The sequence below is a fragment of the Nerophis ophidion genome, linkage group LG22 (genome assembly GCF_033978795.1).
Source record: "Nerophis ophidion isolate RoL-2023_Sa linkage group LG22, RoL_Noph_v1.0, whole genome shotgun sequence".
Classification (NCBI taxonomy): domain Eukaryota; kingdom Metazoa; phylum Chordata; class Actinopteri; order Syngnathiformes; family Syngnathidae; genus Nerophis; species Nerophis ophidion.
The window spans coordinates 38,074,416-38,092,491 of record NC_084632.1 but is presented as its reverse complement, the minus strand read 5'-3'; the positions used below and the strand labels follow the sequence as shown (position 1 = coordinate 38,092,491).

The 18,076-nt window shown below is 43.2% G+C and overlaps 1 protein-coding gene across 1 annotated transcript in view; it reads left to right on the top strand.

The window, feature by feature from the left end:
* The window catches only part of LOC133540835 (BMP/retinoic acid-inducible neural-specific protein 3-like), a 217,294-nt gene that overhangs the window by 171,675 nt on the left and 27,543 nt on the right, over nucleotides 1-18,076 (top strand). Inside the window, exon 5 of the mRNA XM_061883792.1 lies at nucleotides 14,712-14,817. Coding sequence (XP_061739776.1) covers nucleotides 14,712-14,817 — 106 coding nt within the window. The remainder of the gene's footprint in view (nucleotides 1-14,711; nucleotides 14,818-18,076) is intronic.

The following is an 18,076-nucleotide window of genomic DNA, read 5'->3' as shown; positions in this document are numbered from 1 at the left end:
GAAAAGAAACGGCAGATCAACTGGTCTAAAAAGGGGGTTTATTTAAAGGCTAGAGTAACAAATGAGTTTTAAGATGAGACTTAAATGCTTCTACTGAGGTAACATCTCGAACTGTTACCGGGAGGGCATTCCAGAATACCTGAGCCCGAATGGAAAACACTCTATAGCCCGCAGACTTTTTTTGGGCTCTGGGAATCACTAATAAGCCGGAGTCGATAGCAAATGTGTTAAATCACACGCTGATACAAAGTTATTAGATAAAACGTGTTTGAAAACATGGCAACCTTGGCTGTAACTTTAGCTGACGTAAGCTGCTGCAAAATTGGGCATTTTAGGCTGCAACACTCACATAAACAATCCAAGAGGAACTAATGTTCCAACCAATTTAAGCACGGCAACATTTGGATGATTTAATTTAGTTTGTGCTATGCAACATTAGGCCAATGATGTTAAGAGCATGTATTAGTAATAATATATATATACTTTAATAGAAGCTGAAATGAAAACAAGAAAATGAATGCTCTGCCCATCAATGTTTTGCAAGACGCTATCCTCGGCATCTGTCCGTCTACATGAGACGATGGAGTAGCTCCGTGTCAGGTCTCATCGGCTCCTGTAAGATTGGCTGAAGAGCCCAACCGGCGAGTGGCAGTCTTTGGTGCACTTGGTGCAGATGTAGGATGTTGGTTGTGTTGGCTGGTGCTCCTTTGTCTAGACTCCGTTCCTCAACGTTGAAGCCCAGAATATAGGTCAGCAGCAAGGCACTACCATGAAGCGACGTCGAAGATGCATTGCTTTATGTCTTTGCAGGTATCTTTGAAATAGAAGCATGGTCCCTCAGTCGCCGTTAGCCTTCCACCGCTTCACCATACCGGAGGTCCTTTGGGATTTGCGCCGGGTTCCATCCTTCTGACATGGCCAGTGTAGGCGCCTCTCAATGAAGATGGTACACAAGCTGCTTATCCCAGCTTGTTGCAGGACTTGGGGTACTTGTGTTTGGCGTCCCGCATGTCCTGAGGGATGTGGTTTTCCCCTCAGCATCAGCAGAGGAGGTTGTGCAGGGGCTTGAGCACTGCAGGCTTTCCTATCTTCAGAACTTCTGCCAGTTTGCCGTCACTTCCCGGGACCTGTTCACTGGCTATGGAGATGGCTTTGCTGAGCTCCTCCTCTGTGGGTGGTGAGTTGATCTCCTTCCTCACTGGCAGGTCTGGGATGGCAGCAAAGCCATAGTCAGTGGATACTATCTGCATGGAGTAGAACTAAAAGTAGGGCTGGAGCTGCTTCCCCTGGTCAGTGATCACGACCACTAGTTTGTACTTGAGGGAAGTAGACTTTGTGGGGGCTGGGCCTGTTGCTCTCTTGATGACCTAGTCGGCTGCAGTCTGGATGCTGCTGCAGATGTTGGCACAATGGCAGGCAGTTTGCTAGGATGCTTTCCTGGCAGCCTTCAGTGCAGCAAGAGTTTGGGGGATGGGTGCAGCCTTGAAAGCCAGTGGTGCATGTCCCTTTGCCCAAGTTACAGGTGCCATCTGCTCCTAGTGGGCGTCAAACCAGTTAGCATTCTTACGCTCCTTCTTTCCATAGGCAGAGATGGCTGCATCGTATACTGTGTGACATAGGCAGGCTCACTTATAATCAGTGGTGTCATCAGCTGGCATCCTCTCAGCGAGGGTTTCATTGAGGTGACTTAGAAACTGCTGGGTCTTTGCTTGGTCACTGTTACTGCAGTTCTTCTTCGAGTGGTGCATCTTCTACGGAGTGCTGGTGACGAGGAAAATATCTGTGTTGTAATCAGCACTTTAGTAGGTGCAGGTGATAAGGACACTAGCAAGGTCCCTTCATCTGGTGATGACCAGGTCAAGCTGGTACCGGTGGCGCAAGCGTGTTTGTCTCCAGGACACCTGTTGCATAGAATATAAATGTTGGTGACGGACAACCCATTGAAGAAGCAGAGCTCTACCAAACTTTGGCTGTAAGCAGGTAGGGCAGGCCTCGCGGTTGTCTCCCACTCTTGCTTTAAAGTTGCACAGAAGGTGCTTGGGATCCTGGATATCGCTTCATTCAGGGCCTCATAAAACTAGTCTTCTTCCGGGACTGAGCGGAGCGTCGGGGCATGCACACTGAGGATTGTGACCGTTCTAGTAAACATGGACAGCCGAAAGGAGAGGATCCTCTCAATGCCTGCCAAAAAAGGCTCCCTGTGAAGCCACTACCTTGCTGCCAGGGTTCCTCTGAAGGCTTGCTTTGCCAGAATGACCAGAAGCTTGCTTCCGTGATGGTGCCGCTGTCAGCCAGTCGGTTCTCCTTGAGGGAGGCTATGTTGACGTTTAACCAACAACCATATGGCTTAGACGGGGGGTAGTTGTTCAGTGGGACTACGTAGTGCCTCCCACCAACAGAACTGGCTCCTGGCTCTCGTTCCCTTCGCCAATCAGATGAGCTTATAACTTGGTAACTGCTCACTTTTCAAGTTTTGCCGGCACCTTTCAGTGATGCTAGAGTATCCTCTCTAGAGTATCAGCTACATAGGCTGGGCAGGTAGATATAAAGTATGAGCTGTTGTCTAGACAGGAAACAAGGAAACAACAAGCACTAACACAGTTTGGCAAAGCTCTCAGTATACCGAGTTATTTACATTCCTACTCTCACCTATGGTCATGAAGTGTGGGTCATGACCGAAAGAGTAAGACTGTGGATGCAAGCGGCCAAAATGAGTTTCCTAAAAAAAAGGTGGCTGGCATCTCCCTTAGAGAGGGTGAGAAGTTCAGTCACCCGAGAGAGACTCGGAGTAGAGCCGCTGCTCCTTCGCTTGGAAAGGAGCCAGCTTAGGTGGTTCGGGCATCTTGTGCGGATGGATGCCTCACAAGCGTCTCCCGAGTGAGGTCCTCGTTGCACGTCCCACTGGGAGGAGACCCCGCGGCAGGCCACGGACCAGATGGGGGGATTACATCTCCTCTCTGGCCTGGGAACGCTTTGGAATCCCCCAGGAGGAAGTTGCTAATGTTGCTCTGGAGAGGGAAGTCTGGGGGTCTCTGCTGGAGCTGTTGTCCCCCCGACCCGATTCCGGATAAGCGGTTGAAGATGGATGGATTATACAGTTTGGCATTAGTAGCGTTGCAGGATTTGCCGTAATGATACGTTATATCGTACGGCTTATCAAATAATACCATACATCTTTTCAATATTTACGTGGTGTGAATGCCAGTCTTTCTCTCATTTCCGCACATTCATGTCAGCATTAAATAGAGGTGGGTAGCAACGCGCTACATTTACTCCGTTACATCTACTTGAGTAACTTTTGGGATAAATTGTACTTCTAAGAGTAGTTTTTATGCAACATACTTTTACTTGAGTATATTTATGGAGAAGAAACGCTACTTTTACTCCGCTCCATTTATCTAGATTCAGCTCGCTACTCGCTACTTTTTTTTTTATTGATCAGTTAAGGTTTGTTTGTTTTTTTTCAGACAGACCTACAAAGTAGGATCTGCGCATGCCTGTGTTTCATTAATCACATGCAGTTACTGATGACGCTGGACCAATCAAACAGAGCCAGGCGGTCACATGACCGTCACGCGTAGACCCCGACTTAAACAAGTTGAAAAACGTATTGGGGTGTTACCATTTAGTGGTCAACTGTACGGAATATGTTCTGTACTGTGAAATCTACTAATAAAAGTTTAAATCAATCAATCAATCAAAAGTGTAAAGGAAAAAAGACACTTTTTATTTCAACCGTACTTCCTGTCAAAAGCCTAAAGACTGATCGCACAGTTCCTGTCTTCACAATAAAAGCGCCGCTCCGTCGCGCCTGCGCTAACAAAATAAGAGTCTCCGAAACCCAGCGCTAACAAGCGAGCAAGCTGCAGAGTTTGCCGCCAATGTATTTATTGTAAAGTGTATAAAAAAGAAATGGAAGCTGGACAAATAAGATGCCAAAAACCAACGACTTTCATGTGGGATTAGACAGAAAGGAGGAACTTTTTTTCTCCTTCATTTGAAAACGTGGACGTTATCAGCACTACTGTCTGATTCCAATCAATGCAAGTCATCAGAATCAGGTAATACACCAACTTATATTCTTGTCTTCATGAAAGATAGGAATATTTATGTTAAACATGCATGTATATTCATTAAAACACCTTTAACCTGTGAACAAAAACGGCAAAATAAAAAAATATAAGTTATATACTGTGTATGTATATATATATATATATATATATATGTGGCTTCACGGTGGAAGAGGGGTTAGTGCGTCTGCCTCACAATACGAAGGTCCTGCAGTCCTGGGTTCAAACCCAGGCTCGGGATCTTTCTGTGTGGAGTTTGCATGTTCTCCCCGTGACTGCGTGGGTTCCCTCCGGGTACTCCGGCTTCCTCCCACTTCCAAAGACATGCACCTGGGGATAGGTTGATTGGCAACACTAAACTGGCCCTAGTGTGTGAATGTGAGTGTGAATGTTGTCTGTCTATCTGTGTTGGCCCTGCGATGAGGTGGCGACTTGTCCAGGGTGTAGCTGGACAAGTCGGCCGATTGTAGCGGAGATAGGCGCCAGCGCCCCCCGCAACCCCAAAAAGGAATAGGTCCAATCAAGACACACATATATATATATACATATATATATATATATATATATATATATATATATATATATACATATGTTTCATGAGGGGTTCCCTCAATCATCAGGAGATTTCTCCTGATGATTGAGGGAACCCCTCATGAAACAGTTCTGTAGAGATGAAGTAGTCTTGGGATTTTTCCCACACATACATATATATATATATATATATATATATATATATACATGTGCGTATGTATATGTATATATGAGGTAGATCACCTCGACTTGGTATGACGTTAAGTGTCCTGGGTATGACGTTAAACTACATTCAGGCATGAGATGGGAGGTTGTATGTGGGGTTAGTGAGTCCCAACTAACATCTTTAAAATGCACACAAAGAACCGTTTGCACGTTCTCTTGTGACTGGCAGGCGGTCAGCGCTATAAAGCTGAGCGGGTCCCTGGGTAAATGGGGCGCGGACAACAAACAGGACGGACTAAGTTCAACAGCCCAGTAGGGCAATTAGTCTAGGAGAAGGATTTCTGATTTAAAATACCCCTTCCAACATGCACCAAGCCAGCGTGGAAGGTGTAGGCTAATAACCAGCATGAAAAGTACGCCAAATGGCAGAAACATGCTGAGGCTTTCGTCCAGCAGTGGACTGACAACGGCTGATGATGATGACCTTGACTTGGTCATTTATTAAGTAATTGATTAACGTTGAAAAACTTATTGGGGTGTTACCATTTAGTGGTCAATGGTATGGAATATGTACTGTACTGTGCAATCTAATAATACAAGTTTCAATTAATCAATCAATCAATCAATGCCTACTGATCCTATGGTGCTGTTAAGTTATTGTGGCTCAATGTGCCTTAATTTCTTTATTTTAATGTATTATTATTTAATATATATTATTGTTTTAGTTGCTTAAGAGATATTCCTGGCTCTGAATTTGCTCATTGCTATGTTTATGTTTTTGTGCATTACTTGTTGCCGTAATCATTAAACAAACAGGTTACTCATCAGTAGTTTTTTCACAACATACTTTTTACTTTTGCTCAAGTAAATATGTGGGTGACTACTCCTTACTTTTACTCGAGTAATACATCTCTAAAGTAACAGTACTCTTACTTGAGTACAATTTCTGGCTACTCTACCCACGTCTGGCATTAAAACTAATCAAGATGGACGCAGGGGATTTATGATGCGATAGAAATATTATCGGAGAAAAATTACAGACACGTCCTGCCCCTGATTATGTTTTATGCCTTCTTATTTACACATTTGAACCATGCTTTGATGATTAGAAGGCAATGCCCTGGGTTTTTCTCCTCTGGGACTCATCTATGATTGTTACAGATGGACTGACCCTCATTGTTTTACTTCATCCATCTGTCAATTTACACCAAACCGGGCCCCCCGACAAGCGTGATCAGGACGAGTGGCTGAACAAAGTACGCTGTCCCGCAACCGCAAAGAAAGAAAAATGAGGATCGGTTAGGTGCTCTCCACCACGTCACACGCGAGACAAAAAGCCAGAGCTCTCCTCTGGCAAATGAACTATAAGAAGCTACTTTGGTTTTTCGCCAAAGGTCAACTGATATTATAAGAAATTCCCTTTGAAAAAAACACATACGAGTCATTTTTTAAAGTAAATCAGCTTGTTCACACCTGCTTTACACTAACAGGGGTTAGTTGGTGGATCTGCCTCACAATACGAAGGTCCTGAGTAGTTCTGGGTTCAATCCCGGGCTCGGGATCTTTCTGTGTGGGGTTTGCATGTTCTCTCCGTGACTGCGTGGGTTCCCTCCGGGTACTCCGGCTTCCTCCTGCCTCCAAAGACATGCACCTGGGGATAGGCCCCTGCCCCCTCCAAAGACATGCACCTGGGGATAGGCCCCTCCCACTTCCAAAGACATGCACCTGGGGATAGGCCCCTCACACTTCCAAAGACATGCACCTGGGGATAGGCCCCTCCCCCCACCAAAGACATGCACCTGGGGATAGACCCCTGCCCCCTCCAAAGACATGCACCTGGGGATAGACCCCTGCCCCCTCCAAAGACATGCACCTGGGGATAGGCCCCTCCCACTTCCAAAGACATGCACCTGGGGATAGGCCCCTCCCCCCGCCAAAGACATGCACCTGGGGATAGGCCCCTCCCACTTCCAAAGACATGCACCTGGGGATAGGTTGATTGACAACAATGAATTAGCTCTAGTGTGTGAATGTACTGCAGTCTGTCTATCCGTGTTGGCCCTGCGATGAGGTGGGGGCTTGTCCAGGGTGTACGCCGCCTTCCGCCCTAATGCAGCTGAGATAGGCTCCAGCACCCCCCCGCGACCCCAAAGGGAATAAGCAGTAGAAAATGGATGGATGTTACATATTCCCATTCAGGACGAAGCAAAGCCTATTTACTCATACCCGGTTTCCACTTCCTGTTCTAGATGTTTACACAATTACAACAATTATTTTCGTAAATAGTTTAGTTAATCATTATTCGCTGGTCCACAGTTCCACGACCAGGACGAAAACCACACTGTTCCTCCTGAATCCGAGGTTCGACTATCCGGCCTAGCCTCCTCTCCAGTACACCTTAAGAAACCTTACCGGGAAGGCTCTATACTCTCGGCAGGGTTCTTGGGAGTTTGCCCAACCAGTTTACATGTGTTTTGTGGACTTGGAGAAGGTATTCGACCGTGTCCCTCAGGAATTATTGTGGGAAGTGCTCAGAGGGTATGGGGTAACGGACTGTCTTATTGTCCCAGTCCGCTCCCTGTATGATCAGTGCCAGAGCTTGGTCCGCATAGCCGGCAGTAAGTCGGACACATTTCCAGTGAGGATTGGACTCCGCCAAGGCTGTCCTTTGTCACCGGTTCTGTTCATAACTTTTATGGACAGAATTTCTAGGCGCAGTCAAGGCGTTGGGGGGTTCCAGTTTGGTGGCTTCGGGAGTAGGTCTCTGCTTTTGCAGATGATGTGGTCCTGATGGCTTCATTTGGCCGGGATCTTCGGCTCTCACAGGATCGGTTCGCAGCCGAGTGAGAATCAGCACCTCCAAGTACGAGTCCATGGTTCTCGCCAGGAAAAGGGTGGAATGCCATCTCCGGGTTGGGGGGGGGGGAGACACTGCCCCAAGTGGAGGAGTTCAAGTACCTAGGACTCTTGTTCAGGAGTGAGGGAAGAGTGGATCGTGAGATCGACAGGCGGATCGGTGCGGCGTCTTCAGTAATGCGGATGTTGTACTGATCCGTTGTGGTGAAGAAGGAGCTGAGCCGGAAGGCAAAGCTCTGAATTTACCGGTCGATCTACGTTCCCATCCTCACCTACGGTCATGAGCTTTGGGTCGTGACCAAAAGGACAAGATCACGGGTACAAGTTGAGTTTCCTCCACCGAGTGGCGGGGCTCTCCCTTAGAGATAGGGTGAGAAACTCTGTCATCCGGGAGGAACTCAAAGTAAAGCCGCTGCTCCTCCACATGGAGAGGAGCCAGATGAGGTGGTTCGGGTATCTGGTCAGGATGCCACCCGAACGCCTCCCCAGGGAGGTGTTTAGGGCACGTCCAACCGATAGGAGGCCACGGGGAAGACCCAGGACACGTTGGGAAGACTATGTCTCCCGGCTGGCCTGGGAACGCCTCGGGATCCCCCGGGAAGAGCTAGACCAAGTGGCTGGGGAGAGGGAAGTCTGGGCTTCCCTACTTAGGCTGCTGCCCCCGCGGCCCGACCTCAGATAAGCGGAAGAAGATGGATTATTATTTGCCTACTCAGGTGAATATCTTTTTTTAACAAGTTTTTACATTCTGTCATAATTCTTCTTCCGTGTACTATGTAAATACTTGTAGTTTAAACAGCCTCTTAAACTGGATCATAATATTAAATTGTTTGATACAGGGCTGGGCGATATGGCCTTTTTTTAATATCTCGATATTTTTAGGCCATATCGCGATACACCACATATATCTGGATATTTTGCCTTAGCCTTGAATGAACAGTTGATGCATATAATCACAGCAGTACGATGAGTCTATGTCTCTCCATTAAAACCTTCTTGTTCATACTGCATTAATTAATATATGCTCATTTAGGGAAATCACAACTAAGTCAAATGACCAAAACTGTATTTATTAAACAGTGGCACAAAAATTCATGTCATTTCCAAAACAGAAAGTGCAAGATTGTCAGAAACATTTTAAAACAAGCTATTAGTGCACTTTTGTGCATGATGTCACTTAGATCAGTGGTCCCCAACCTTTTTGTATCCGCGGACCGGTCAACGCTTAATAATTTGTCCCGCGGCCCGGGTGGGGGTGGTTTTTCTTTTTTTTTTTTCTTCTTTGTCATGAAAAAGGGACGTTTTTGTCATGAAAAGGGGAGGTTTTTGTTGTTGGTGCACTAATTGTAAGTGTATATTTTGTTTTTTTTATGTTGATTTAATAATTTTTTTTAAATAAAAAATTATTCTGCGGCCCGGTGGTTGGGGACCACTGACTTAGTTGACATATCAAAACAACACTAAATTAAAGTGCATTTTTTGTGCAGAATGCCACTACAATAGTTTAAAACAAATAAAGTGCACTTTTGTGCATGATGTCACGTAATATATTTCAATAACTGTTAAATAAAAATGAGCTGCATTATAGGAAATCAAATAATTTCCGTCCTTCGCTATGTGGTAGCTTCCTGCGGTCATTATCTCGTTTTGTTATTGACTATTTTTTTCATACGGTGTTGATCAGGAAATGTTTGCCTCTGCATTTTGATGGTGTGGCACCGAACAGAGATGTTGACATGCGGACTAAGCACTCTTCATTCTCTAGCAGGTGACTTTTCAAATGATACTTCATATTAGCAGTAATGCTACTTTTTGTAGCAACGCTTTTGCCCCACACTTGATGAATTACGGTTGTCTGTTCAAAATATTCCCACTTGAAGCCAAACCACCGCCAGACCACCGCTGTTTTTCTTGGGAATTAATTCTTCCTTCATTTGTTACCAGATTCGCACTTTCTCTCTCTCGTATTACCACTCGCACGGCTCCGCTAGCACCACAGCTAACGTTACCCATGCTGCTACCTCTCTGCTCCGCGAGGGCGTATACGTATGTGACGCATGACGTGACAGTAAGTGACGTACGTAAGAAGGTGCGCTTGCTGTCTGTGAGAAGGAGAGACAACAACAAGTGGGGAGAGCCTGTAGTGTAATGCTAGCAGCTAAAAGCAACTGTGTGAGAATGTATACTCAAATATCACGATATAGTCATTTTCTATATTGCAAACCCGCGATATATCGAGTATATCGATATATTGCTCAAATTTTTGGGGTTTGTTTTTCCAGAAGGCAAAGGAAAGTTGGCGCGGGCAAGGTGTGAGTGTAAGTACATATTTTATTTTAACACTATAACTACAAAAAAGATGAGGTAGCGACTTGTCCAGGGTGTACACCGCCTTCCGCCCGATTGTAGCTGAGATAGGCACCAGCGTCCCCCGCGACCCCAAAGGGAATAAGCAGTAAAAAATGGATGGATATACTAAAAAAAAAAAAAAAGGCGCGCACAATGGCGGAGAACAAACTTGACTAATGATACCAAAAGACTAGCACAAAGGCAGAACTATTGAAAAAAAACAAAAGACACTAACTGAGGCATTAATAAACAAAACGTACGTGGCATGACAAGAAGCAAAACTATGGATCGGCATGAGTGACAGAGGTAGTAGCATGGCACGTAGTGAGTAGAGGTAAAGTCGCCAGGCTGACTACCTGGAAACTACAGGTTTAAATAATGCTGTGGTGACTAGTGGCAGGTGTGCGACTGCAAAACGCGAGACAGGCGCGTGACATAAGGACAGGTGAAAACTAATGGGTAGTCATGGAAACAAAACAAACAAGGAAGTGCAAAAAAAACAGCAACTGAGTGTCCAAAAAAAAAACAGCACATGGCCAAACGAAAACATGACGACATCTTTGCTTAATCCATTCCATAATTTAACTCCACATACTGATAAAATAAATGTGTTACGTGCTGTACGTGCATACACTAATCAATGTTTATCAATGTTTATTTATATAGCCCTGAATCACAAGTGTCTCAAAGGGCTGCACAAGCCACAACGACATCCACGGTGCAGAGCCCACATAAGGGCAAGGAAAAACTCCCCCCGGTGGGACATCAATGACAATGACTATGAGAAACCTTGGAGAGGACCGCATATGTAGGCAACTCTAAGGTTATAGCTTTTTTTTTTTTAATGTTGTACATTATTGGGGAGCAGGTTATTGTTTGCTTTGTACATCATTTTAACTGTTTGCAAATGCTTCGATATTTTGGATCTGATAAATAAATGGTTTGCATTTCCAAAATTGTGAATTACTCTAAGTTCTATTTTTTGTAACACATTTAGTGAATGTAATGTAATTTCCCAATATTTCTACACAGTAACTTAGAGTATATGGAGTGATTTTTGGTCTAGAACAGGGGTGTCGAACTCATTTTAGATCAGGGGCCACATGGAGAAAAATATACTCCCAAGTGGGCCGGACTGGTAAAATCACGGCACGATAACTTAAAAATAAAGACAACTTTAAATTGCATATTCTGAAAATGTACAAATTAAAATGTCGTTATTTTTTACACTTACATGTTGCGGTTAATAGTATTCTATGTTTGTTAGTCGTTATTTATACTTTCTGAATAAAATTATGTTTTGATGTTCATCAGTCAACTCATTGGTGTTCATTTTGAATCTATCAAGATAAAAATGTCAGGCTTGCCTCTGACAGTTTTGTTTTAGTTTTTTTCCTCTGCATTTGTCTTTGTTTCCTGTCAGCGCTCTTATTTTGTTGGTTTCCTGTCTTTCTCCCTGAGTGCTGTGTTCTCCCTCAGCTGCGGCTGTCTGGCACCTGGCCACACCTGGTGTCAATCAGCCCGCTCCTATTTATACCTGTCTACCCATGGATTATTTTATTGCATGTCGTTGCAGCGTAGCGGTAAGCTATATTTGGTGGCTTTTTGTAGCTTACTGTTTTTTGTTCCCTGCTTCCAGTTTTTGTTTGTTCATAGCAGGGGTAGGGAACCTATGGTTCTAGAGCCAGATGTGGCTCTTTTGATGACTGCACCTGGCTCTCAGATAAATCTTAGCTGACATTGCTTAACACGATAAGTAATGAATAATTCCGCTGGTATTCACAGTGTCAAAAATAATGTTAAAAATATAAAACCTTCTCATGCGTTTTAATCCATCCATCCGGTTTCTACCGCACCTGTTCAAGAAGTCGCATTAATGATAAGAAGTATTTTATTTATTTTTGGTTAACTTCAGAATAACAATGTTATTAAAAAGAATAAGAGACTTTATATACTGTAAAAATGTTGGTCTTACTTAAAAATGCACGCATTTAGTTGTATTCAGTCTTTAAAAAAAATATTATATGGCTCTCACGGAAATACTTCAAAATATTCAGCTTGTATGGCTCTCTCAGCCAAAAAGGTTCCCGACCCCTGGTTTATAGCCTAGTTTGTTATCCGCCCACGTGCCTGCTTTTTGTTTGTACCCTTTGTTTGATTTTGTACTAGTATTTTATATTAAAACCATGTTTCCTTATTTAATGCCTGCCTCGTTCTTTGCATCTTGGGGTTCGTCACCAACATACTGTGACAAAAAAAAATATCAAAATCAAATTACAGGATGTTATTTGTATAGTTTGCTCATTTTCCCTGACTGATCCTCTATTATCATGTGGTTTATTTTGTTTTTAACATATGTAGCATCATCTACAAAGATACAAAGAATTGCTATTGCGACATCCAGTGGACACTTTTAGAACAGCAGTTTCTTTCATTCTTTCATAAAACCTGTACGTTTGAGACCCCTGTTCTAGAACCCAATTTGGCTTTATTCGTTATAAAAATGGTTATTTATTTTTAGTTATATTGTATGTTTTTATATAAAATTTCCAGTTAATTTCATCAGCTATTATTCCAACCCAAAATCGTATTTATTGTATCCTTTAAAAGTCTACTCCATCTATTTGTGTTTAGCTGTCTCTCTTGCTGTTTCCAAATAGCATTTTACTGACATTTAAAAATAGTCTCTTTTTGTCAAACCATCTTTTCAATTTTTATCATTTTATTCTGTGTCTTGTCTCCCGAACAAAACACAGTTGGGTCATTTGCTAATAATTCTCACTTTATGTCTTTTGTGACTTTACAAATTAATTTTGTTCATTTGTTCGTTTGTATAGAGATTGAACAACTTTGGTCCCAGTATTGATCCCTGCGGTACACCACAGTATATTTTTAACACTGTTGACCGTCCAATACCGATCCTCTGATTTCATATAACAAATTTTTCGGAATATAAGTCGCACCTGCCCGAAAATGCATAATAAAGAAGGAAAAAAACATATAAAGAAGGAAAAAAAGATATATAAGTCGCACTGGAGTATAAGTCGTATTTTTGGGGGGAAATTTACTTGATAAAACCCAACATCAAGAATATACATTTGAAAGGCAATTTAAAATAATAAAGAATAGTGAACAAGAGGTTGAATAAGTGTACGTTATATGACGTATAAATAACCTTCTAAGGCAGTGGTCCCCAACCTTTTTGTATCCGCGGACCGGTCAACGCGTAATAATTTTTCCCGCGGTCTGGGAGGGGGTGGGAACCTTTTTTTTTTTTTGTCATTAAAAAGGGACGTTTTTGTCATGAAAAAGGGAGGTTTTTGTGGTTGGTGCACTATTTGTAAGTGTATATTGTGTTTTTAATGTTGATTTAATAAAATATATATATATATATTTAATTTTTTTTAATAAAAATGAATTAAAAAAAATTCTGCGGCCCGGTGGTTGGGGACCACTGTTCTAAGGTGCCTGGTATGTTAACGTAACATATTATGGTAAGAGTCATTCAAATAACTATAACACACAGAACATGCGATACGTTTTCCAAACAATCCGTCATTCCTAATCGATAAATCCCATGATATCTTATACGTCTAGTCTCTTACGTGAATGAGCTAAATAATATTATTTGATATTTTACGCTAATGTGTTAATGATTTCACACATAAGTCCTTACTTGCCAACCTTGAGACCTCCGATTTCGGGAGGTGGGGGCGTGGTCGGGATGAATAATTGAATTCAATAATTTACAATCCGGGGTGTGGGATGAGGAGCTTTGGTTGATATCAGTACTTCAGTCATCAACAATTGCATCAACAGAGAAATGGACATTGAAACGGTGTAGGTCTTACTTAGTAGGATATGTACAACCAGCAGAGAGCATATTGAGTTCAGATAGCATGAGAACAAGTAAATACATTAGAAATACATTCCATTATTTACATTAGGTTATTTACAATCCGGGGAGATGGGATGTGAATGGAGGAGGGTATTAGTAAAGGGTTGAAGTTGCCTGGAGGTGTTGTGGTGCATGTACAGTAGATGGCAGTATTGTCCTTTTTAAGAGTGTCACAACATTGCTGTTTATGGCAGACAAACTGCTTTTACGGTAGACGAAAACGTGACTGCTGTTGTTGTATGTTGTTACCGCGCTGGGAGGACGTTAATGAAACCGTCTTAACAATAAACCCACATAAGAAACCAAGAACTCGCCCTCGATCATTCTACATGTCATTGGGCAGTCACGCTGTTTATATTGTGGGGAAAGCGGACGTGAAAACAGGCTGCCCTCACTCAGGTCCGCATGGAGCTGGAGGGGGCGTGGCCGCCAGCTCCGCCTGAATTTCGGACGATTTTCGGGTACTTTTCTGGTTCAGATTTTATGATTCATTGTGTGAAACGCTTTCCTCAGGTCTGTAAATACTGCCACTTTATACTTTTCACCGTTTATTGCGTTGGTAATTCAACTGAACTCACGATTGATGACTGCTGTATTTACATCACGTACATGCAGTATGTTTGTGGAGGAAGTCAATCTTCATTTACTCTTAGATTCATTCTGTCTAATGTTTGTACTGATATTTTTGCATTTTGTTTATGTGCATTTATGATTCCAATCTCTAACAGCCAGCATACATGTACATATTTAATTGTGTATGCAATCATTCAGTCGACGGTTTGATAATTTCATAAAAAGCTGGGTAAACTTGGTGTTGATGTTTTTCTTTTGTTGTTGCCCAGGTGACAGAAACTCGCACGGGTCCCCTTGGATGCAGTAACTATGACAACCTTGATTCTGTCAGCTCTGTGCTGGTTCAGAGCCCTGAAAACAAAGTCCAGCTGCAAGGTCAGTTATCTTTAAAGACATTTACAATGAATGAGTGAAATTTACCCAATGGCCAGTGTCAACTTTCCATCCATTCATCCATTTTCTACCGCGTCTCCCGTTCGGGGTCGCGGGGGGTTACTGGAGCCTATTTCAGCTGCATTCGGGCGGAAGGCGGGTTACACCCTGGACAAGTCACCGCCTCATCACAGGGCCAACACAAATAGACACAGTGTCAACTTTTCAGTGTTAGTTCTACACTATTTAGTGTCAGAATTTACAGAGCCCCTAAAGCAGGGATCGGCAACCTAAAATGATGAAAGAGCCATATTGGTCCGAAAATACAAAAACAAATATGTCTGGAGCCGCAAAAAAATTAAAAGCCATATAACATACGGATAGTGTGTCATGAGATATAAATTGAATTAAGAGGACTTAAAGAAAACGAAATGACCTCAAATATACCAAAAATGAGGCATAATTGTCATATGTTGTTGTTGACGAACCCCAAGATGCAGAGAAGGTGGCAGGCATCGTGCAGGTAAACATGATTTAATTTAACGCTAAAACAAGAACAAACAAAAGGATATAAAAAAAAAGGCGCGCACAAGGCGGAGAACAAACTTGGCTATGAACCAAAACTAACACAAAGGCTAACTGTGGACTAGAAACAAAAAACACTTATGTCACGCCTGTAAGTTATGTTTTAGTTTTGGTCATGCTATGTTTAGTTGTTGGACATTCAGTCCCGTTTTGCACTTCCTGGTTTTGTTTGTTTCCATGTCAACTCAGTTCTTTTCACCTGTCATTTCACGTCCCTGTTCTCAGCCTCACCTGTTCTCACTAATCATCACAGCTATTTAAGTCACTCTTTTTCTGGTCTTCGTCCTGGGATCTTCACACTCGAACGTACCCTACCCATGCTGCACCCAACCTTCACACCCTCGTCCACGGTTCCATGCCGTTTAAGTTTATGTATTTATGCCACAGTGCTAGTTTTGTTTTGTTTGTATGTAGTCATGCCATCTTGCTGTTTCTGTTCATAGTTCATTCATGCCAATCGAGCAAGTGTTTTTCTTTCACGTTTGTACTGTTTAGCCAAGTGTCTTCCTCCATTGTGAGCGCTTTTTGTTGTTTATATGTTTATTAAATAAACAACCATGTACTCACGTCCACGCCGCACTCGTGCTGATTCTCATCTGCATCGGAGAAACAATCCATGTCCAAGCCGAGTTGTGACAACTTACTGTGACACGAAGGAACTATGACATGAGCAGAGTGAACAGAAGTAGACACAGCTACAACGATAAATATTAAAATGGAACATTATCACAATTTCAAAAGGGTTAAAAACAATAAAAATCAGTTCCCAGTGGCTTGTTGTATTTGTTGAAGTTTTTTTCAAAATTTTACCGGTCCCTGAATATCCCTAAAAAAAGCTTTAAAGTGCTTGATTTTCGCTATTTGCGATGCGACTATCCATTTCCCTGTGACGTCACACAGTGCTGCCAATGTAAACAAACAACGGCGAATAGCACAGCAAGATATAGCGACATTAGCTTGGATTCAGACTCGGATTTCAGCGGCTTAAGCGATTCAACAGATTACGCATGTATTGAAACGGATGGTTGGAGTATGAAAGTATTGAAGAAGAAACTGAAGCTATTGACGCTATTCATAGCCATAGCATGGCCGAATAGCTGCGTTAGCATCGCCGGTAAAATGTGCGGACCAAACGATCAGGACTTTCGCATCTCGTGACACTGGAGCAACATAAATCAGTCGATTGGTAAGTGTTTGTTTGGCATTAAATGTGGGTGGAAGTAAACTTAATATAGTTGCAAATGCATCTGCAGGTTATCCATACATCTCTGTGCCATGTCTGCTTTAGCACCGCCGGTAAATAGCATGTTAGCATCGATTAGCGTAGCATGTTAGCATCGATTAGCTGGCAGTCAACATCGACAGAACTCACCTTTGTGAATTCGTTGACTTTATAGTTGCAAATGCATCTGCAGGTTATCCATACATCTCTGTCCCATGTCCGTCATCGCCGGTCAAATGTGGGGACACTCTGGCACATTCAATAGGGGTCTGGCGGCAGACACTTTCGCATCTTCGGGCCAGTGGTGCAACTTGCACCACTAGCATGATGTTTCCACCCCCATGCTTCACAGTAGGTGTGGTGTTCTTGGGATGCAACTCAGTATTCTTCTTCCTCCAAACACGACGAGTTGAGTTCATACCAAAATGGATACATGGATGATACAGCAGAGGATTGGGAGAATGTCATGTGGTCAGATGAAATCAAAAAATAACTTTTTGGTAGAAACTCAACTCGTCATGTTTGGAGGAAGAAGAATACCGAGTTGCATCCCAAGAACACCATACCTACTGTGAAGCATGGGGGTGGAAACACCATGCTTTGGGGCTGTTTTTCTGCTAAGGGGACGGGACGATTGATCCGTGTTAAGGAAAGAATGAATGGGGCCATGTATCGTGAGATTTTGAGCCAAAACCTCCTTCCATCAGTGAGAGCTTTGAATGGTTGACCGAATACTTATTTCCCACCATAATTTACAAATAAATTCTTTAAAATTCCTACAATGTGAATGTTTTTGTCACATTCTGTCTCTCACAGTTGAAGTGTACCTATGATGAACATTACAGACCTCTGTCATCATTTTAAGTGGGAGAACTTGCACAATCGCTGGCTGACTAAATACTTTTTTGCCCCATTGGTTATATACAGGGCTTCACGGTGGCAGAGGGGTTAGTGCGTCTGCCCCACAATACGAAGGTCCTGCAGTCCTGGGTTCAAATCCAGGCTCGGGATCTTTCTGTGTGGAGTGTGCATGTTCTCCCCGTGAATGCGTGGGTTCCCTCCGGGTTCTCCGGCTTCCTCCCACCTCCAAAAACATGCACCTGGGGATAGGTTGATTGGCAACACTAAAATTGGCCCTAGTTTGTGAATGTGAGTGTGAATGTTGTCTGTCTATCTGTGTTGGCCCTGCGATGAGGTGGCGACTTGTCCAGGGTGTACCCCGCCTTCCGCCCGATTGTAGCTGAGATAGGCGCCAGCGCCCCCCGTGACCTCAAAAGGGAATAAGCGGTAGAAAATGGATGGATGGATGGGCATTTCCAGAATGTGTGGCGGGTCGGTAAACAATTAGATGCGGGCCGCAAATGTCCCCTGGGCCGCACTTTGGACACCCCTGTTTGTTTGTCTACCCTTGAACGGGTTTGTGCTGTAAACAAAAATGTTGTTATACTCGTTGCA